Source organism: Bos indicus x Bos taurus, chromosome X (genome assembly GCF_003369695.1).
Source record: "Bos indicus x Bos taurus breed Angus x Brahman F1 hybrid chromosome X, Bos_hybrid_MaternalHap_v2.0, whole genome shotgun sequence".
NCBI lineage: Eukaryota > Metazoa > Chordata > Mammalia > Artiodactyla > Bovidae > Bos > Bos indicus x Bos taurus.
The window spans coordinates 24,647,850-24,663,179 of NC_040105.1; the positions used below are offsets into that span (position 1 = coordinate 24,647,850).

Below are 15,330 nucleotides of genomic sequence, written 5' to 3' on the forward strand. Positions count from 1 at the left end.
GATGAAGTTTCAGAACAAGGTATAGGTGGTAACCAAAACCATCCACAAGAAAAATAAATGAAAAAGGCTAAATGGTTGTCTGAGAAAGCCTTACAAATATCTGAGAATGAAAGGAAGCAAAAGGCAAAGGAAAAATATACTAATCTGAATGCAGATTTCCAAAGAACAGCAAGGAGTAATAAGAAAGCATTTTCAAGTGAACAAAGCAAAGAAATATAGGGAAAAAATAGAATGGGGAAGACTAGAGTTCTCTTCAAGAAAATTAGAGATACCAAGAGAACATTTCATGCAAAGATGGGCACAATAAAGGACAGAAACTATAGGGACAGAATAGAAGCAAAAGATTTTAAGAAGAGGTGGCAAGGATATACAGAAGAACTGTTCAACAAAGGTCTTTATGACCCAGATAACAGCGATGTTGTGATCACTAACTTAGAGCCAGATATCCAGGAGTGTGAAGTCAAGTGGGCCTTAGGAAGCATTCCTAAGAACAAAGCTAGTGGAGGTGATGGAATTTCAGCTGAGCTATTTCAAACCCTAAATGATGATGCTGTTAAAGTACTTCATTCAATATGCCAGCAAATTTTGACCACTCAGCAGAGGACACAGGACTGGAAAAGTAAGCTTTCATTCCAATTCCAAAGAAGTGCAATGCCAACGAATGTTCAAACTATCATATAATTGCACTCATTTCACATGCTAGCAAGTGAATGCTCAAAATCCTTCGAGCTATGCTTCAACAGTATCTGAAAAGAGAACTTCAATATGTACAAGCTGGATTCAGAAAAGGCAAAGGACTCAGATATCAAATTGGTAATCTCCATTGGGTCATAGGCAAAGCAAGAGAATTCCAGAAAAACTTCTACTTGTTTGATACACACAGCCTTTGCCTGTGTGTATCACAGGAAACTGCAAAATTATTAAAGAGATGGGAATACCAGACCACCTTACCCCCCTTCTGAGAAACTGGTGTACAGGTCAAGAAGCAACGGTTAGAAGTGGACAAGGAACAACAGACAGGTTCAAAATTGGGACATAAGTACATTAAAGGTGCATATTGTCACCCTGATTATTTAAGTTATATGCACAGTACATCATGAAGATTCCCAGATGGATGAACACAAGCTGGAATCAAATTGCCAAAAGAAATATCAATACCTTGAGATATGCATATGATACCACCCTTATGGCACAAAGTGAAGTGGAACCAAAGAGACTCTTGATGAGAGTGAAAGAAGAGAATGAAAAAGCTGGCTTAAAACTCAACATTCAAGAAACTAAGATCATGGCATCTGGTCCCAACACTTCATGGCAAACAGATGAGGAAAAAGTAGAAACAATGGAAGATTTAATTTTCTTCTCCAAAATCACTGTGGATGGTGGACGCAGCCATGACGGTGGTGGTGGTGGTTTAGTGACTAAGTCCTGTCTGACTCTTGTGACCCCATGGGCTGTAGCCTCCCAGGCTCCTCTGTCCATGAGATTCTCTAGGCATGAATATTGAAGTGGGTTGCCATTTCCTTCTCCAGGGGATCTACCTGAGCCAGGAATTGACCCCAGATCTCCTGCACTGCAGGCAGATTCTTTACCAACTGAGCTATGATGGAAGCCCCAAATTAAAAGGTGCCATGAAATTAAAAGATACTTTTTCATTGCTAGAGAAGCTATGACAAACGTAGATCACATAATAGAAAGCAGAGACATCACATTAGTAAAAGAGGTGTGTCTAGTCAAAGCTATGATTTTCCCAGGGGTCATGTGTAGATGTGAGCGTTGGACCGTAAAGAATGCTGAGTGCTGAAAAATTGATGCTATTGAATTGTGGTGCTGGAGAAGACTCTTGAGAGTCCCCTGGACAGAAAGGGGACCAAACCAGTCATTCCTGAAGGGAATAAATGCTGAATATTCATGGGAATATCTGATGCTGAAGATGAAGCTCCAAACTTTTGGCCACCTGATGGGAAGAGCCAACTCATTGGTAAAGACCTTGATGTTGGGAAAGATTGAAGGGAAAAAGCAAAGGAGGCAGTGGAGGATGACATGGTTGGATTGCATCACTGATTGGATGGACATGAGTCTGAGCCAACTCCAGGAGATGGTGAACGATAGGGAGCCTGGCGTGCTATGGATCATGGGGTCACAGTCAGAGATGACTGAGCAACTAAACAAAAGCAACAACACAGAACTGCAAAACAACAAAAGTAAAATATATTTTAAGCAATGGACAATAGGTAATAACACCATATTGATATTAGTTGCTCAGTTTTAACAAATGAACTTGTATCAGTTGAACTAATCCACGATGTTAATAACAGAAGATGCTAAGTAGAGGAAGAGACTGGCTCTATAGGAAGAGACTGGCACTATAAGACTCTGTACACTATCTGCTAAATTTTCTGTAATCCTAAATCTGTTCTTTAAAAAACTACAGAGGCTCACAAGACAAGATGTTCACCACTCATTATGAAAGAAATGCAAACCAAAGCTACAATTATGCATCACCTCACACTTGCCAGAAAGGTTATCATAAAAAAATCTAGAAACAATAAGTGATGAAGTGTCATGGAGAAAAGAGAACCCTCTTGCACTTTGAGGGGGAATGTAAATTGATATAGCCACTATGGAGAACAGTATGGAGAGTCCTTTAAGAACTAGAAATAAAACTACCCTGTGAGTCAGCAATCCCACTATTGGGCATACACACTGAGAAAGCCATGTGTGAAAAGATTCACGGACCGCATTGTTTATTGCAGTACTATTTAAAATAGCTAGGACATGGAAGCAACCACCTCAACTTCCACTGACAGAAGAATAGACACAGAAGTTGTGGTAGATATATACAATGGAATATTGCTCAGCCATAAGAAGTATCAAATTTAAGTCAGTGGCAATGAGGTGGATGCACCTAGCGTCTGCTTCACGGAGTGAAGTAAGTCAGAAAGAGAACAAAAGTATTGCGTATAATGCATTTATATGGAATCCAGAAAATGGCACTGATGAATCTATTTGCAGGGCAGGAATAGAGACACATGTAGAGAAAAGACATGGACACAGCAAGGGATGGAGAGAGTTGGACAAACTGAGAGTGGCTATGACATATATGCACTATCATGTGTACAAGGGAGAGCTAGTGGGGAGGTGCTCTACAACAGACGGAGCTCAGACTGCTGTTCCATGATAACCTGGAGGACTGAGATGGGGGTGGCCTGAGGGATGCTCATGGAGGGGAATATATGTATACTTAGAGCTGCTTCATACTGTTGTACAACAGAAACTAACACACTATAAAGCAATTCTCCTCCAATTAAAATTTTTCATAAATGCTCTACTGATTTAAATGTAGAAAAAATCTGGACAAGAACACATAGCCAGTACAGAGTTATATACAACAATGCCAAATGAATAAGAGACAGGAACAATGAAGAACAAAAGAATACGTAGGAATTTATCCTCGAATTAAAAATCTTAGGAAACACGCACAGAAAATATTCAAACATATAAATAACTTCAGCTATCTCGTTTGAAATAGATCACCATAGCAAAACCAAGAGTCTGGCCTGGAAGAATCAACAATTACTTAGATCATGTAATAGAAAATCCACCACAAATAAAAGCAACCATACCAAAAAAACGTACCTACAAAGAATCCTCAGAACAATGTATAGGTTCCACATAGACGCAACAAGAAGAATTTCCTGACAGCCTTAGGAGAAAGAAGTCCCAAACAGAATAGTATGTTATGTGTATTCATGAGGAGCACATATTGTAAGACTGTCAATGTTGCTTAACTCCTTTGCAGATCTACTCCAGTCAGACCAGCTGAGACCACAATCAAACATGGGCTGCTGTTTCCTGTACCCAGAATAAACCATGGAAAACTTATACAAGGTATAAAGACAACTATTAACAAAAGCAAAAGCACAAAACTAAATAATCCCCGAGGCAAAATAAGTCTCTAATGAACTTGACCCTGAGTGTCAAGGTGAGGGAGTCCTCAGAGACTGACAAGGGCTGCACAGGCTACAAGGGAAAAAGACAACAGGATCAGCTGGAAAAAGGCTTTAAAGTTCATCCCTTGATTCTTCCATGTGCCCTGGGGCCATGAATCGCTACAGCCTCACTGAAGGAATCTGAGGTAGCATCTCACAGCTCCCATGCCAAGATCATGGGGAACCAGTTTGAGTTGGATGTGGCAGCATGGCCCAGAGGTCATGAAATAACCAGCACAAACTTTGTTAGTGGATGACAACTGGCCCTTTAAAGTGATCACCTTAATAGACTATCATGCAGGGACTAAAAGAGAAAACTTAGTACTCCAAAAATTGCACCAAAGGACAGAAATTCACCTCAGAACTTTAGAGCAATGCCCCTGCAGTCGACTAAGAGCCCATAGTGAGAACCGTCAGGCTAAGGAGCCCCTTCACTTACTCTGCTGGGATGATGTGGGGCATGGTGGGGGACAGGGGTGGATTCATACCAGAAAGGGAAGGATTTCCAGGCCCTGCGAGCAGTCAATATGAAGATCCTGAGTGAGATGTGAGGGGTTCCATGCCACAGAAGGCAGTCTTCCATTCTTCCCTCTCAGCTCATCTTACCTGCAGTAGCCATTTCCTGGAAGCCTCAGGCAGAAGGGTCCAGAGGAGATGTAAGTGCACTTCTCACCAGGAGTCTCGGGACTTGATGTCTTCGATGGGAGGCTTTGGCCTCAGGTCAGGAGATTGGACGTAGCCCACCACAGGGGTCAAGGGAAGACACGGAGAGTGGACGGAGCATCACTCAGCCCAGAAGACGGGGCCCGAAAGTGCCCCCACTGTCATTCTCAGGAGCTCGAAGAAGCCTGTACGGCCAGGCCAGAAACAATTCCTGCTGGGGTGCTGTCGGAAGCTAGAGCCTGGGAGGGAGGCCCGCAGACTCTGCTCAGTACAGGGAAGGTCTCAGGATCCGCGACGATTCAAGGAAAAGTGCACATGCCAATCCTCCGGGAAGCTCCCCCGGAACCCCGCCTGCCCTGGCCCCGCCTCTGCTGTCCACCGAGAACACAGAAGCACATGACAGGAAGTGACAACCACACGCACACGCTGGGGCTGCCAAGCCATCTTTGAGAGCTGCTGACATCTTAGAGAACTGCCATGTAGGGTGCCCAGATGGAGGACTCCCTGGTCTCATCAGGTGTCCAAGTGTGAGGTGACGTGAGTTACAAGTGCGGGGACACACGTCCAGCACGACCAAGCCTTTCCCTCTGAAAAGAGGGGTCCGGACAACCCCCAGACACCCTGCCCTTGCTCTCCCCTGGAAGATTCGTGCCTGCATCTTAAGCCCCAAGTCCATCCATTTAACCGGTGGTCTCCGAGAGGAAGGCTTCGGTCCAGGGCTGGTGGACTACAGTTCTGCTCAGTAAAGGGAAAGCCCCGAGCCCTGTAGCTAAAGGAGGGACCCTCGGGGGGGACTGAGGGTCTCCACACCCCAGAATGGTAGCCAAGCAAAACCCCCACCCCGCGTGACTTGGCCTCGGAGCATTAGGGTAGCATCCGGGCAGCTCTAACGGCTGCGGGTCACCCTTGCTGTGATCTCGGATGCGGGACACTGAGGGAGGAGGGCACCTCGGTCCGAGGGGTTGGTAGCTGGTCAGTACAGAGAGGATGTCAGGGCTCAGGAGGAGCCAGGGTGAGGACCATCCTCCCAGACACATGGGCGAATTGGGACCCTCCCCTGTGGTCAGTGCTTACCTCCCGGCCAAACATGGGGAAGGGAGACTGCGGTCTGAGTGGGGAGGTTAGAGCTTGCGTACGGATGGGTGAGTCCCAGGACCCTTAGGTGGGAGGCTGAGCGCTCCCTCCTCTCCTTCTCCAGAGTCACAGGGAAGGTGGCAGCATCAGCTTCAGAGCAGAAGAGGGATCAGGGCGGGTGCTAGGGGGTCATTCCCCATTTTTCATCCTAACTCTGAATGTGAACTGAAAGGACATGCCTCCCCTGCCAGCCCCCACAGGCGCCCCTCTAACGCCCAGGAAGGGCTGTCTGGCTGCGCCCCAGGGCTCACTCTTACTTCCTCCTCAGGGGTCTTAGGGGACAGGCTGACTAGGTGAACAGGAGACTTGTGGGTCCTAGAGCAGTGGACTCAAGGCCACCTACTAAGCGGACTTGGTTTAAACCGGGGACGACCCTCCCTGGTGAAGGTGCTCACATTTCTTTGTCCTTCCTCAAGGCCACTCAAAGCCTACCTTCGTAACTGCATGCCCGCCTGCGGTCCCTGACCTGTGTCATCATGCCTCGGAAGCACAAAAACAAGCATCATGCCCGTGGGAAATGCCACCAGGTCGAGGGTGACACTCAGGAGGCCCAGGCCAGTGCTGCTGCAGCCCCAGGAGAGGAGTGCCCATCCTCCCCCTCTTCTGCCCCTCAGGGTTCTCCCCCGAGCTCCCCTGCTGCTGCCGATCACCAGGAGCTTCAGGGAGCCATGGCCCCCAGCTCTCCTGTTGCAGAGGCTTCCTGGGCAGGATCTGAGGAAGGTGCCCAGGGCCCCGAGGAGGAAAGTGCAGATGCCGCCCGGGCAGCCCTGCTCGCTCGGAGCATTCGCAAAGATACTCTGATGAGGAAGGCCAGCATGGTGATGGATTTCCTGCTGGAGAGGGACACCAAGAAGGAGCCCATCACACAGAACGCCATGCTGAAGGTCATAGGCAGGAAGTACAAGCAGCACTTCCTGAGATCCTGAGCAGAGCCTCTGAGCGAGTGGAGCTGGTATTTGGCCTGGAGCTGAAGGAAGTTGACTGCAGCAGGAACATCTACACCATCGTCAACAAGTTCAGTCTCAGGGTTGAGGAAGGTTCAAGTGATGAGGAGGAGCTGCCCAAGTCTGGTCTCCTCATGGCGCTCCTGGGCATCATCTTTATGAAGGGTAACTGTGCCACCGAGGAGGAGATCTGGGATTTCCTCAATGTGTTGGGGATCTATGCTGGGAAGAAGCACTCCATCTTTGGGGAGCCCAGAAAGCTCATCACCATAGATCTGGTGCAGAAGGGGTACCTCAACTACTGCCAGATGCCCAATAGTGATCTTCCAGGCTACGAGTTTCTGTGGGGCCAGAGAGCTTATGCTGAGACCACTAAGATGAAGGTGTTGGAAGTTCTGGCCAAGATCCAGGATAAGGTCCCGAGTTCATTCCCAGACCTCTATGATGAGGCTCTGAGATCAGGTGGAGAGAGCAGCGCTGAGAGGTGCGGCCAGGATTCCAATAATGGCTGAAGCCAGTGCCCCTACCAGGGCCAAGTCCTACAGCTCCTCCCACATCTAGGGAGGGGTCAGGGCACTTTGTTCCCTTTGTGTTGGAAGAGAACAGTCCACCTCTTAAATAGTGTGGAGTAGTAGGGGTGGGGGGAACAAAACCCATATGTTCTTCACAGTTTTAAGTAGTAAGGGAGTTTAGGTGCAGGTTTAACAAAATATACATGTTTTCTACTTTTATCCATATGAATAATATCTAGTCAAAAATAGATGATTTAGCTAGGGAGGTAAAGGTTTTTTGTATTTTTAAATGTCACTACTCTTCATAAGGTTTATTTAGCTTCAGAATCTAGGTTTGTTAATGTCATGGATGTCATGTTTACTGCTGTTAGGTTTAAGACTAAGAGTTCATTATTTATAAATAAGTTGAAAAGACTTCAATATTTTCCTTATGGTCCAGAACAAGGTAACATAAAATTGGAATAGAATTTTACTTGGAAATGTGTAAGAATCCTAGAGATAAGTATTTGGGATCACAAAGCTTTCAGAGTAAACGCTGGTTTATTCTTTGTCTGTCTTCTTATCTGTCCTCTTTCCTTGTAAAAGTAAATAACATGGACTTAGATTTGTTTAGCTTATTCAAACTGTATGACACTTAAATCATAATACAAGAGAGTCTTTGCTCATTATTTCCTTTTTCTCCCAAATTCATTGACCATATTCTGATTACAAGGCTGTCTTATAGTACTGGGTTGGTAAGAGAATGAAGCCCAAGCCACTGCCCATGGAATTTTGAGTCTAGCAGCAGGGACGATATAAGGAAGGTGGTGAGCTAACTCTAAGGAATAAACAAATCATAAATTTAAATGGGGGAGGTGTGGAAGAGGAGGTTCCAGATGAGGGCAAGCAAGTCGAAGTTACCTGATTAAGGCGTCATTGGGTCTTGGGAAAAGTCTAGTTCCTCGGTAGGAGGTCAGTTTCAGTCCAGATGCATGGTGGGCTAGATGAAGCTGTGGGAGTGATGCCAGACACTCATATGAAGGTTCTCAGAGGTGAGGCTGTAAACCTGGAGTATATCTAAACCATGTATTCACCATTATTTGGGGATATACGAAAACCATAGGGAATGGAAGGGGCCCTGTGCACTTGAGCCAGGGCAAGTGAACACTCAAAATACACATTTTCATCAAAAGCTGTCCAGAGAGTTTCTGAGAAATAAGGGTGATACCCATTGAAGTGAGATGCCAAGACGTTACTGGACTGTCTCTCTTTTTCTGGGTTGGGAGCACCAGAACTTGTTCTGGTAAATGGGCAGTTTAATTAGATTATGTTTAGTGTAATTTGGCAAACTTTAAGGGAGGGCTCAATTTTTACTGTCAGTGGGATTAAATTAGGGGTGGTTTGGACAAAAAAAAACATCTGAGAGGGAAGTTGCTGGTCCTTGAGACAAATGAACTTGTCCTTGCATCCATATGGAGAAGATAACCCCAAACACCTATTAAAACAGGTGCTCAAATAGGGAAATACTGCTTAGTTTTACTTGCTTGAGAGCATTAGTGCTGAATGTGGATTTTTTTTATATTTAATTTTTATTAAATGCAGTTCATCTATAACAAATTACTTTTTAGAAAATTACCGCATGACTACAAATTTAGTCTTATTAACGTTACTAGCAAATTTAAAAATTAAGACCTTGGAAATTAAAAAAAAAATGAACAAGGAAGGATCAGAACACATCAACAGAGTAATTATACATACAAATACCTGCTTAGTATTTAAATAAAACACATTTTAAGATTTCTATGTGGTATATGCTCTTATTTTCTGTTGCTGTTATCTATAAAATTAATAAAATTTCAGTATTTTTTTTTAAAGAACAAGGTATCATTTAAATGCTCACACTCTGAGGGAAAGTGGATTTGATTTTTATTTGGAGTTGCATATTCTCTAATATAGCCTGGAAATAAAATTATGTGATGGAAGTTTGTTATCATTTGGGGTCAAAATCACCTTCATAATGCCATTCATTCAAAGTACCAAAGCTTGTCTCATACTGTGCCAGGTGATTTACATACATCACACATGTCTGTGGTCCTACATTATAGACTCTTTCAAACAGAATTTGCAGATAAAGAAGCTGGAATAAAGAAGCTGAAATTCAAAGCTCATAAATGATAGGAGCTGGACTGAACCCCTGCACTGAATTCCTCCAGAGCCCATACTGTGCCACTCCTCCAGGATGAGGCTAACCTTGGGTCACTTCCCTTCTGAACATTAGTCCGAAAGGTATTTCACATGTGAAATAGCAGAATTTCATACCCCAAACACGGTTTTGGAATAAAAAGCTCCAGGAATAAGTAACAAAAATATGAAAATAAAAGTGAAGTATGAATAAGGAAGGAGACAGCATTCAGTGACAATTTATATACAAAGGAAATGTCAGTAAATGGCAGTAGATCAGAGATGCAGAAAATCATTTAACTCAGCCCCTTCCTTTCAGAGTAAATCTGTTAAGAGTGAAGGTTCTACAAGAAGCTGTGTCTGGTCAGTGAAGAGAAGGAAGAGATCAGCGTGTTTTCTCTGATAGCACACCACCTATGCTGGGGCCCCTCCCGGACTGTAGCCTCCCTATCACTCCTGGGACTCAGCCCATTCTCTGTGAGATTTGTTGCAGGCAGACTAAGACTTTTCAAATACGTGGCTTTTCCCAAGAAGGCTTCCATAGAAGAGACATGAGTCAAGGTAAAGACAGATGAATGAGGAACTGAAGTCACAGAGAGACTGGCCTGTGTCGGCTCTCAGAAGCCCAAGACAGGGCTGCCAGGCTGCGCATTCACTCACTTCTTTTCAGGGCCTGCAAGGACATGGTCTTTGGTCTACATGGGTCACCTTAGGTTGAAAGAAAGAAGAAATCCAGAGTCCCCCAGGAATCAAGGTGAGGAACCTGAGTGAGGGCATACCCCTACACTGAACACAGAGGGCCCCAAGAAGCCTGAACTTTGATGTGGTCCCTGAAGGCACAGGTAAGAGTAACCTCATGTGGCATTCCCAGACTTTCCCTCTCTGGCACCACAGGGACTGAGGACCTTAGTCTGAGTAGAGTTCCCTTATGTAAACAGAGAAAGGAGCCCCAAATGCTGCCAGGAGTCCAGCTTTGAACTTACAAAACCCCCTGACCTCAGAACTCTGAGGAAACCACACAAAACCCTGGCCTTCCTGGCATCCCTAGGATACCTGCTCATTGTTGACATGACGTGCCCATTTCCTTCTATGATGTCACAAGAGGAGATGGGACATGGTCCAAGGGGTGTAGCCTAGGGCCAGCAGTGGGATTATTCCCAGGTTTTCCAAAAACCAGCTGAATACCCTGAAGACTTAGGGAACCACCCAGCCCATAACCATATGATTCATCTCATCCTCTGCACCTCAGAAGACCAAGAACAGGTATGGACGTATGAGGAGAATCTTACTTTGTCCTCGGGGTCTCACAGAGATGCTTGCCCTACTATAAGAAAGTATAGTAGTAGAAGGGGTGGACCTAAGTGGAAGGGAGGGTAGAATTTCAGGCCACAACAGAGGTCAAAGCAAGGACTGAGGGATCATCTACCAATAAAAAGAAATGATAATGAAACCAGCGCTGTTCCTTATAGCCCTTGAAAAACCAGGGCAGAGCTATCAAGGTGAAGTTCCATCAACATTTATTTACATCAGGTGTGTAGCAGCTGAACCCCTTAGTATGAAGGTGCAGATACTATTCCAAGAAAGGGGTGGGAACACCAGGCTCTATGGGGAACCAAAGGAAGCACTCTTAATTAGTGTTGAGGACTCCAGAGGCCAGGACAGAAAACTTCCCACTGAGCACTCAGTACTGGGTGATAACTAATGACTGGGGTGATAAGCTGAGGACCTCTGCACTTCTCAGAAATCCCAGGGAAATTTGTGATGACAACTACAGGACAGCAGAGGGAATGGGTCTTATGACTGGCCACTAGTTGGGTGGTGGTCTTGAATGTGAAATAACTGATTCCTCTGTGTAGGAGACTACCAGCCCCTTCTATCACCCCAGCGTGCCTGAGGCAGGGGTAGCAGGATGAAGCCTAAAGATCACTCTAATTTCCTTCAATATGTTTCCCAAAGGACAGGCTGATTAGGAGAATAGGAACCCTGGGGTTTTTCAGAAAAGTGCCCTCAAGCAAACCATAAATGAAGCCTTCCTGATAACCAAGGTGGTATTTCCCTGCTGCAGCTGCACACTCAACCTTCATCTTCCTGTGGGCCCTTATCACCTGCCCTCCTACTCACACTTCTCATCATTGTCCCCCAGCGCAGGCATCATGCCTCGGGGTCAGAATCATAAGCTCTGCATCCATGAGAAACGCCACCAGGCCCAATATGAGCCCCAGAGTCACAGGGGAGTTCAGCCCACTGCAGTAATGGAAGAGCTTCCCTCTACCTCTTCTCTTTTAGAAGATAATTCACAGAGCTCATCAGCTACTGGGTCAAATAGCACTTCCCAGGGGTCTTTGGAAGCCCCATCTACTACCAGCACTTTTTCAACTACTTCTGACACAACATCTGATGAAGAAGATACCAGTCAAGATGACGAAGATTCACGTTCCTCCGATGTCTCATCTTCTACTGAGAACACCTACAGTGATACTCTGAACAGCATGACAAGTTTGTTGGAACAGTTCCTTCTGCATAAATATAAAATGAAGCAGCCCGTCATGAAGGAAGATATGCTGAAGATTATCCACCCAAAATACCATAATCTATTTGCTGAGATTCTCAAGACAGCCTCTGAACACATCGAGGCCGTCTTTGCAGTTGACTTGAAGGAAGTTGATTCAACCATCCACTCCTATGACCTTGTCAGCAAACTGAACCTGCCCAACAATGGGAGGCTGTGGGATGGTAAGGGCTTACCTAAGACTGGTCTCTTGATGACAGTTCTGGGTGTGATCTTTGTGAAGGGCAACTGTGCCGCTGAGGAAGACATCTGGAAGTTCTTGAGTATGATGCGAGTATATGCTGGGAGAAAACACTTCATCTACGGAGAGCCCAGGAAGCTCATCACCAAAGACTTTGTGACGATGAAGTACCTGGAGTACCGCCAGGTTGCCAACGGTGATCCTCCACGTTACGAGTTCCTGTGGGGCCCACGAGCCCATGGTGAAACCAGCAAAATGAAAGTCTTGGAATTTTTGGCAAAAGTCATTGATACAGTCCCCAGTGCCTTCTCATCACAGTATGAAGAAGCTTTGCGAGATGAGGAGGAGAGAGCTTGAGCCACAGTTCCAACCAGGCCTGGCACCACTGTCACTTCCAGGCATGTTCCACAGCCACGTCCAGCAGCTTCTCCCACCCCTACTGAAGACCAAGACTTTAAAAATCATCCAGATAAGAAAATTTGACATCAAAAGAGGGACTTCTGCCGAAATGGGAAGCAATCCCACAATAATACTGCTGGGACAATGGAATGAAAAAATAAAATGACAAAAATTTCAAAACATGATGAACCTTGATTGTTCTCCATCTTTTCTGTCTTCTGTTTTGTAAAATTAAATAATTTATACCTCGATATGCTTCTTGAAAAATGCAGGAGGTATTACACCTTAACAAGTTAGACCTCTTACTGTCTTCATTTATTTTTTGAGCATCTGCTCTTTGAAAGGCTCTATGCTAGTTCTGGTGAGGATAAGATCAAGACCTAGCCTATGCCCAAACAACTTTAGAAACAAGGAGCTGCAATCACATAAACAAGATCTTGAGATAGCCTTTAGGAATGACAGGAAAGTAAAAAGACTATCCAGGAGGAAATCTCTACCTGGGCTAACGTACTGATTTGTTAGGCTTTCCACAACAAAACCCCACAGAATCAGTGGCTGAAACAACGGAAATTTATTTTCTCAGAGTTCTAGAGGCTGCAAGTCCAAGATGAGGGCTGATTTACCCTGAGGCCACTCCCCTTGGCTGCCAGGTGGCCACCCTCTTCACTTGGCATTCCTTTTGAGGGCATATATCCCTGGTGCCTCTTTTTTTGTCTCCATTTCTTCTTATAGTCACACTGGGTTATGGCCCACCCTAAGAGATCAGCACTGGGATTTCTTTGGAAGGAATGATGCTAAAGCTGAAACTTCAGTATTTTGGCCACCTCATGCAAAGAGCTGACTCATTGGAAAAGACTCTGATGCTGGGAGGGATTGGGGGCAGGAGGAAAAGGGGACGATAGAGGATGAGACGGGTGGATGGCATCACTGACTTGATGGACGTGAGTCTGAGTGAACTCCGGGAGTTGGTGATACACAGGGAGGCCTGGCGTGCTGCGATTCATGGGGTCACAAAGAGTTGGACACAACTGAGCGACTGAACTGATCTGAACTGAATGACTTAATTTTAACTCAACCATCACTTTAAAGACCTTATTTCTAACTGCAGTTGCATTCTGAAGTACTCTGAGTTATGCCTTCAATATGCATTTGTGGAGTTCGGCCCCTACCAGATAGAAATCTATGGTGTCTCTGCTCTTATCTCAATGCAGGAGATTCCAGTGCACAGATTGGTATGCTATGCACATCGTCTGCAGGGAGTTTCTGAGATGTAAGGGTGAACTCCCTTGAGGTGTGTAGGGAAGGAGGACATTCCTCCCTTTACCCCTTTTGAATTCTTGTGGTTAGACTACTAATAAACTTGACACAAGATAGGGTAATAGGAGAAAAAGAGACAAATTGCAATTCATGTGCACAGAGGTGTCATAGAAATGGGACCTAAGAAGTGGGCAAAGCAGGCAGCTTTTTTATTTTTTAGACAACAAAACAATTTGTGAGGAATCAACAGGACAAATCAACTTAGGTTTTAGGTACTCAACTAGTAAGGAATCTAAACAGAATCTGTACCCAGGGTAGTAAATGAAAGACTTAACAATGTTTGTGTATACAGGCTTCTCTGCTTGAACTGCCTATTTCTGGTTAGAAGGGTTTCCCTCTGCCTCCAGATGCAGGCAGTACATCCTTCAAATGAGATGTATTTCCTGCTCTCAGGGAGACAGAAATCGGGAGGTGGCAGCATGTCCCTCCTCTGTTGGCTGTTTCTTAAGTAACTTGAATTCAAAATAATCAATATACCACTCTGGTATATTTGGGGGCAGAGTGCCCTAAGCCTTGACAGGTCCCTCCTCTGAAACTTGCCTGCAAGTCTCACATGGTAAAAGCTGATCTGCTCACTGTGGAGAGAGAGAATGGATTAGTGGAGTCCTGAATTTCATGGCAGCAGTTGCATCATTCTGAGAACAGGTCAGTTCATTTATGGCAAAACCAATACAATATTGTAAAGTAATTAGGCTCCAATTAAATAAATTTAAAAAAGAGTGATATCTCATTTCAATAGGTGGTGATGCAGGTGGGCTCCCAAAGCTAGGTCTATGGTACAAGCAGTATCAGGTAGTTACTAATAAGAGGCATTTCTATGGAAACAAAAGAAAAGCAGACGTTAATGATCAGAGCTGGTTATAAACCAGTTTCTGAGCCCAGAGGGTAGTCAGTCAAGATGTTTTCTAGGTGTCAGGATTGAAGCAACTATTGCAGTTTGAAATGTCTCTATCACAGTTAGCAATATCTCTGGGTGATCAGGTTAACTTTCTCAGTGGCTCGTACAGCAACAGGCATGAAGTCTATTTGAACATAAGCTGTTGTGACAATCGCTCTGATCTTGCATCAAGTCATTTGCTTCACATTGCAGGACTTCAGGAAAATGGCAATGTTAGTTCTCAGTGATTCAAGTCAAAAGAATGGGAAACTAGCGGATCAAGATGGTAGAGGTGTATCACTCGGAGCTCACTGTCTCCCCACAGACACATCAAAAGGATGGGAGAAATGGGGAATTTTAGTAAGAAAGTTGCAGCTAGATACGGGTGGACACTAGAAAAATTCAGGATACAAGCCAGTGTGCAGGCAAATAATAAAACTTCAAGGAAACATAATACCACTAGAACCTAATACCCACACATGTGTAGGACACTTTCTATTGAACCAATTTTTTCTGTCTATCATCTCCCTCATTTTTACCGAAGACAGGAAAACTAAGACCTAATTTGTTTGCAAAGGAAGTCTC

At 44.8% G+C, this 15,330-nt stretch overlaps 1 protein-coding gene and 1 pseudogene across 1 annotated transcript; both read left to right on the top strand.

Moving 5' to 3' along the window:
• Positions 1 to 6,262: 6,262 nt before the first annotated feature.
• Positions 6,263 to 7,242, top strand: LOC113887978 (annotated as a pseudogene).
• A 4,313-nt stretch (positions 7,243 to 11,555) lies between these two features.
• LOC113887979 (melanoma-associated antigen B5-like) lies at positions 11,556 to 12,509 on the top strand. Its single transcript, XM_027535356.1, has one exon. It carries the CDS (start codon positions 11,556 to 11,558, stop codon positions 12,507 to 12,509), a length of 954 nt encoding a protein of 317 aa, XP_027391157.1.
• The last annotated feature ends 2,821 nt before the right edge of the window (positions 12,510 to 15,330 follow it).

Excerpts from the sequence above, each read along its gene's own strand:
- LOC113887979 (XM_027535356.1), top strand. The coding sequence starts at position 11,556 with ATGCCTCGGGGTCAGAATCATAAGCTCTGCATCCATGAGAAACGCCAC.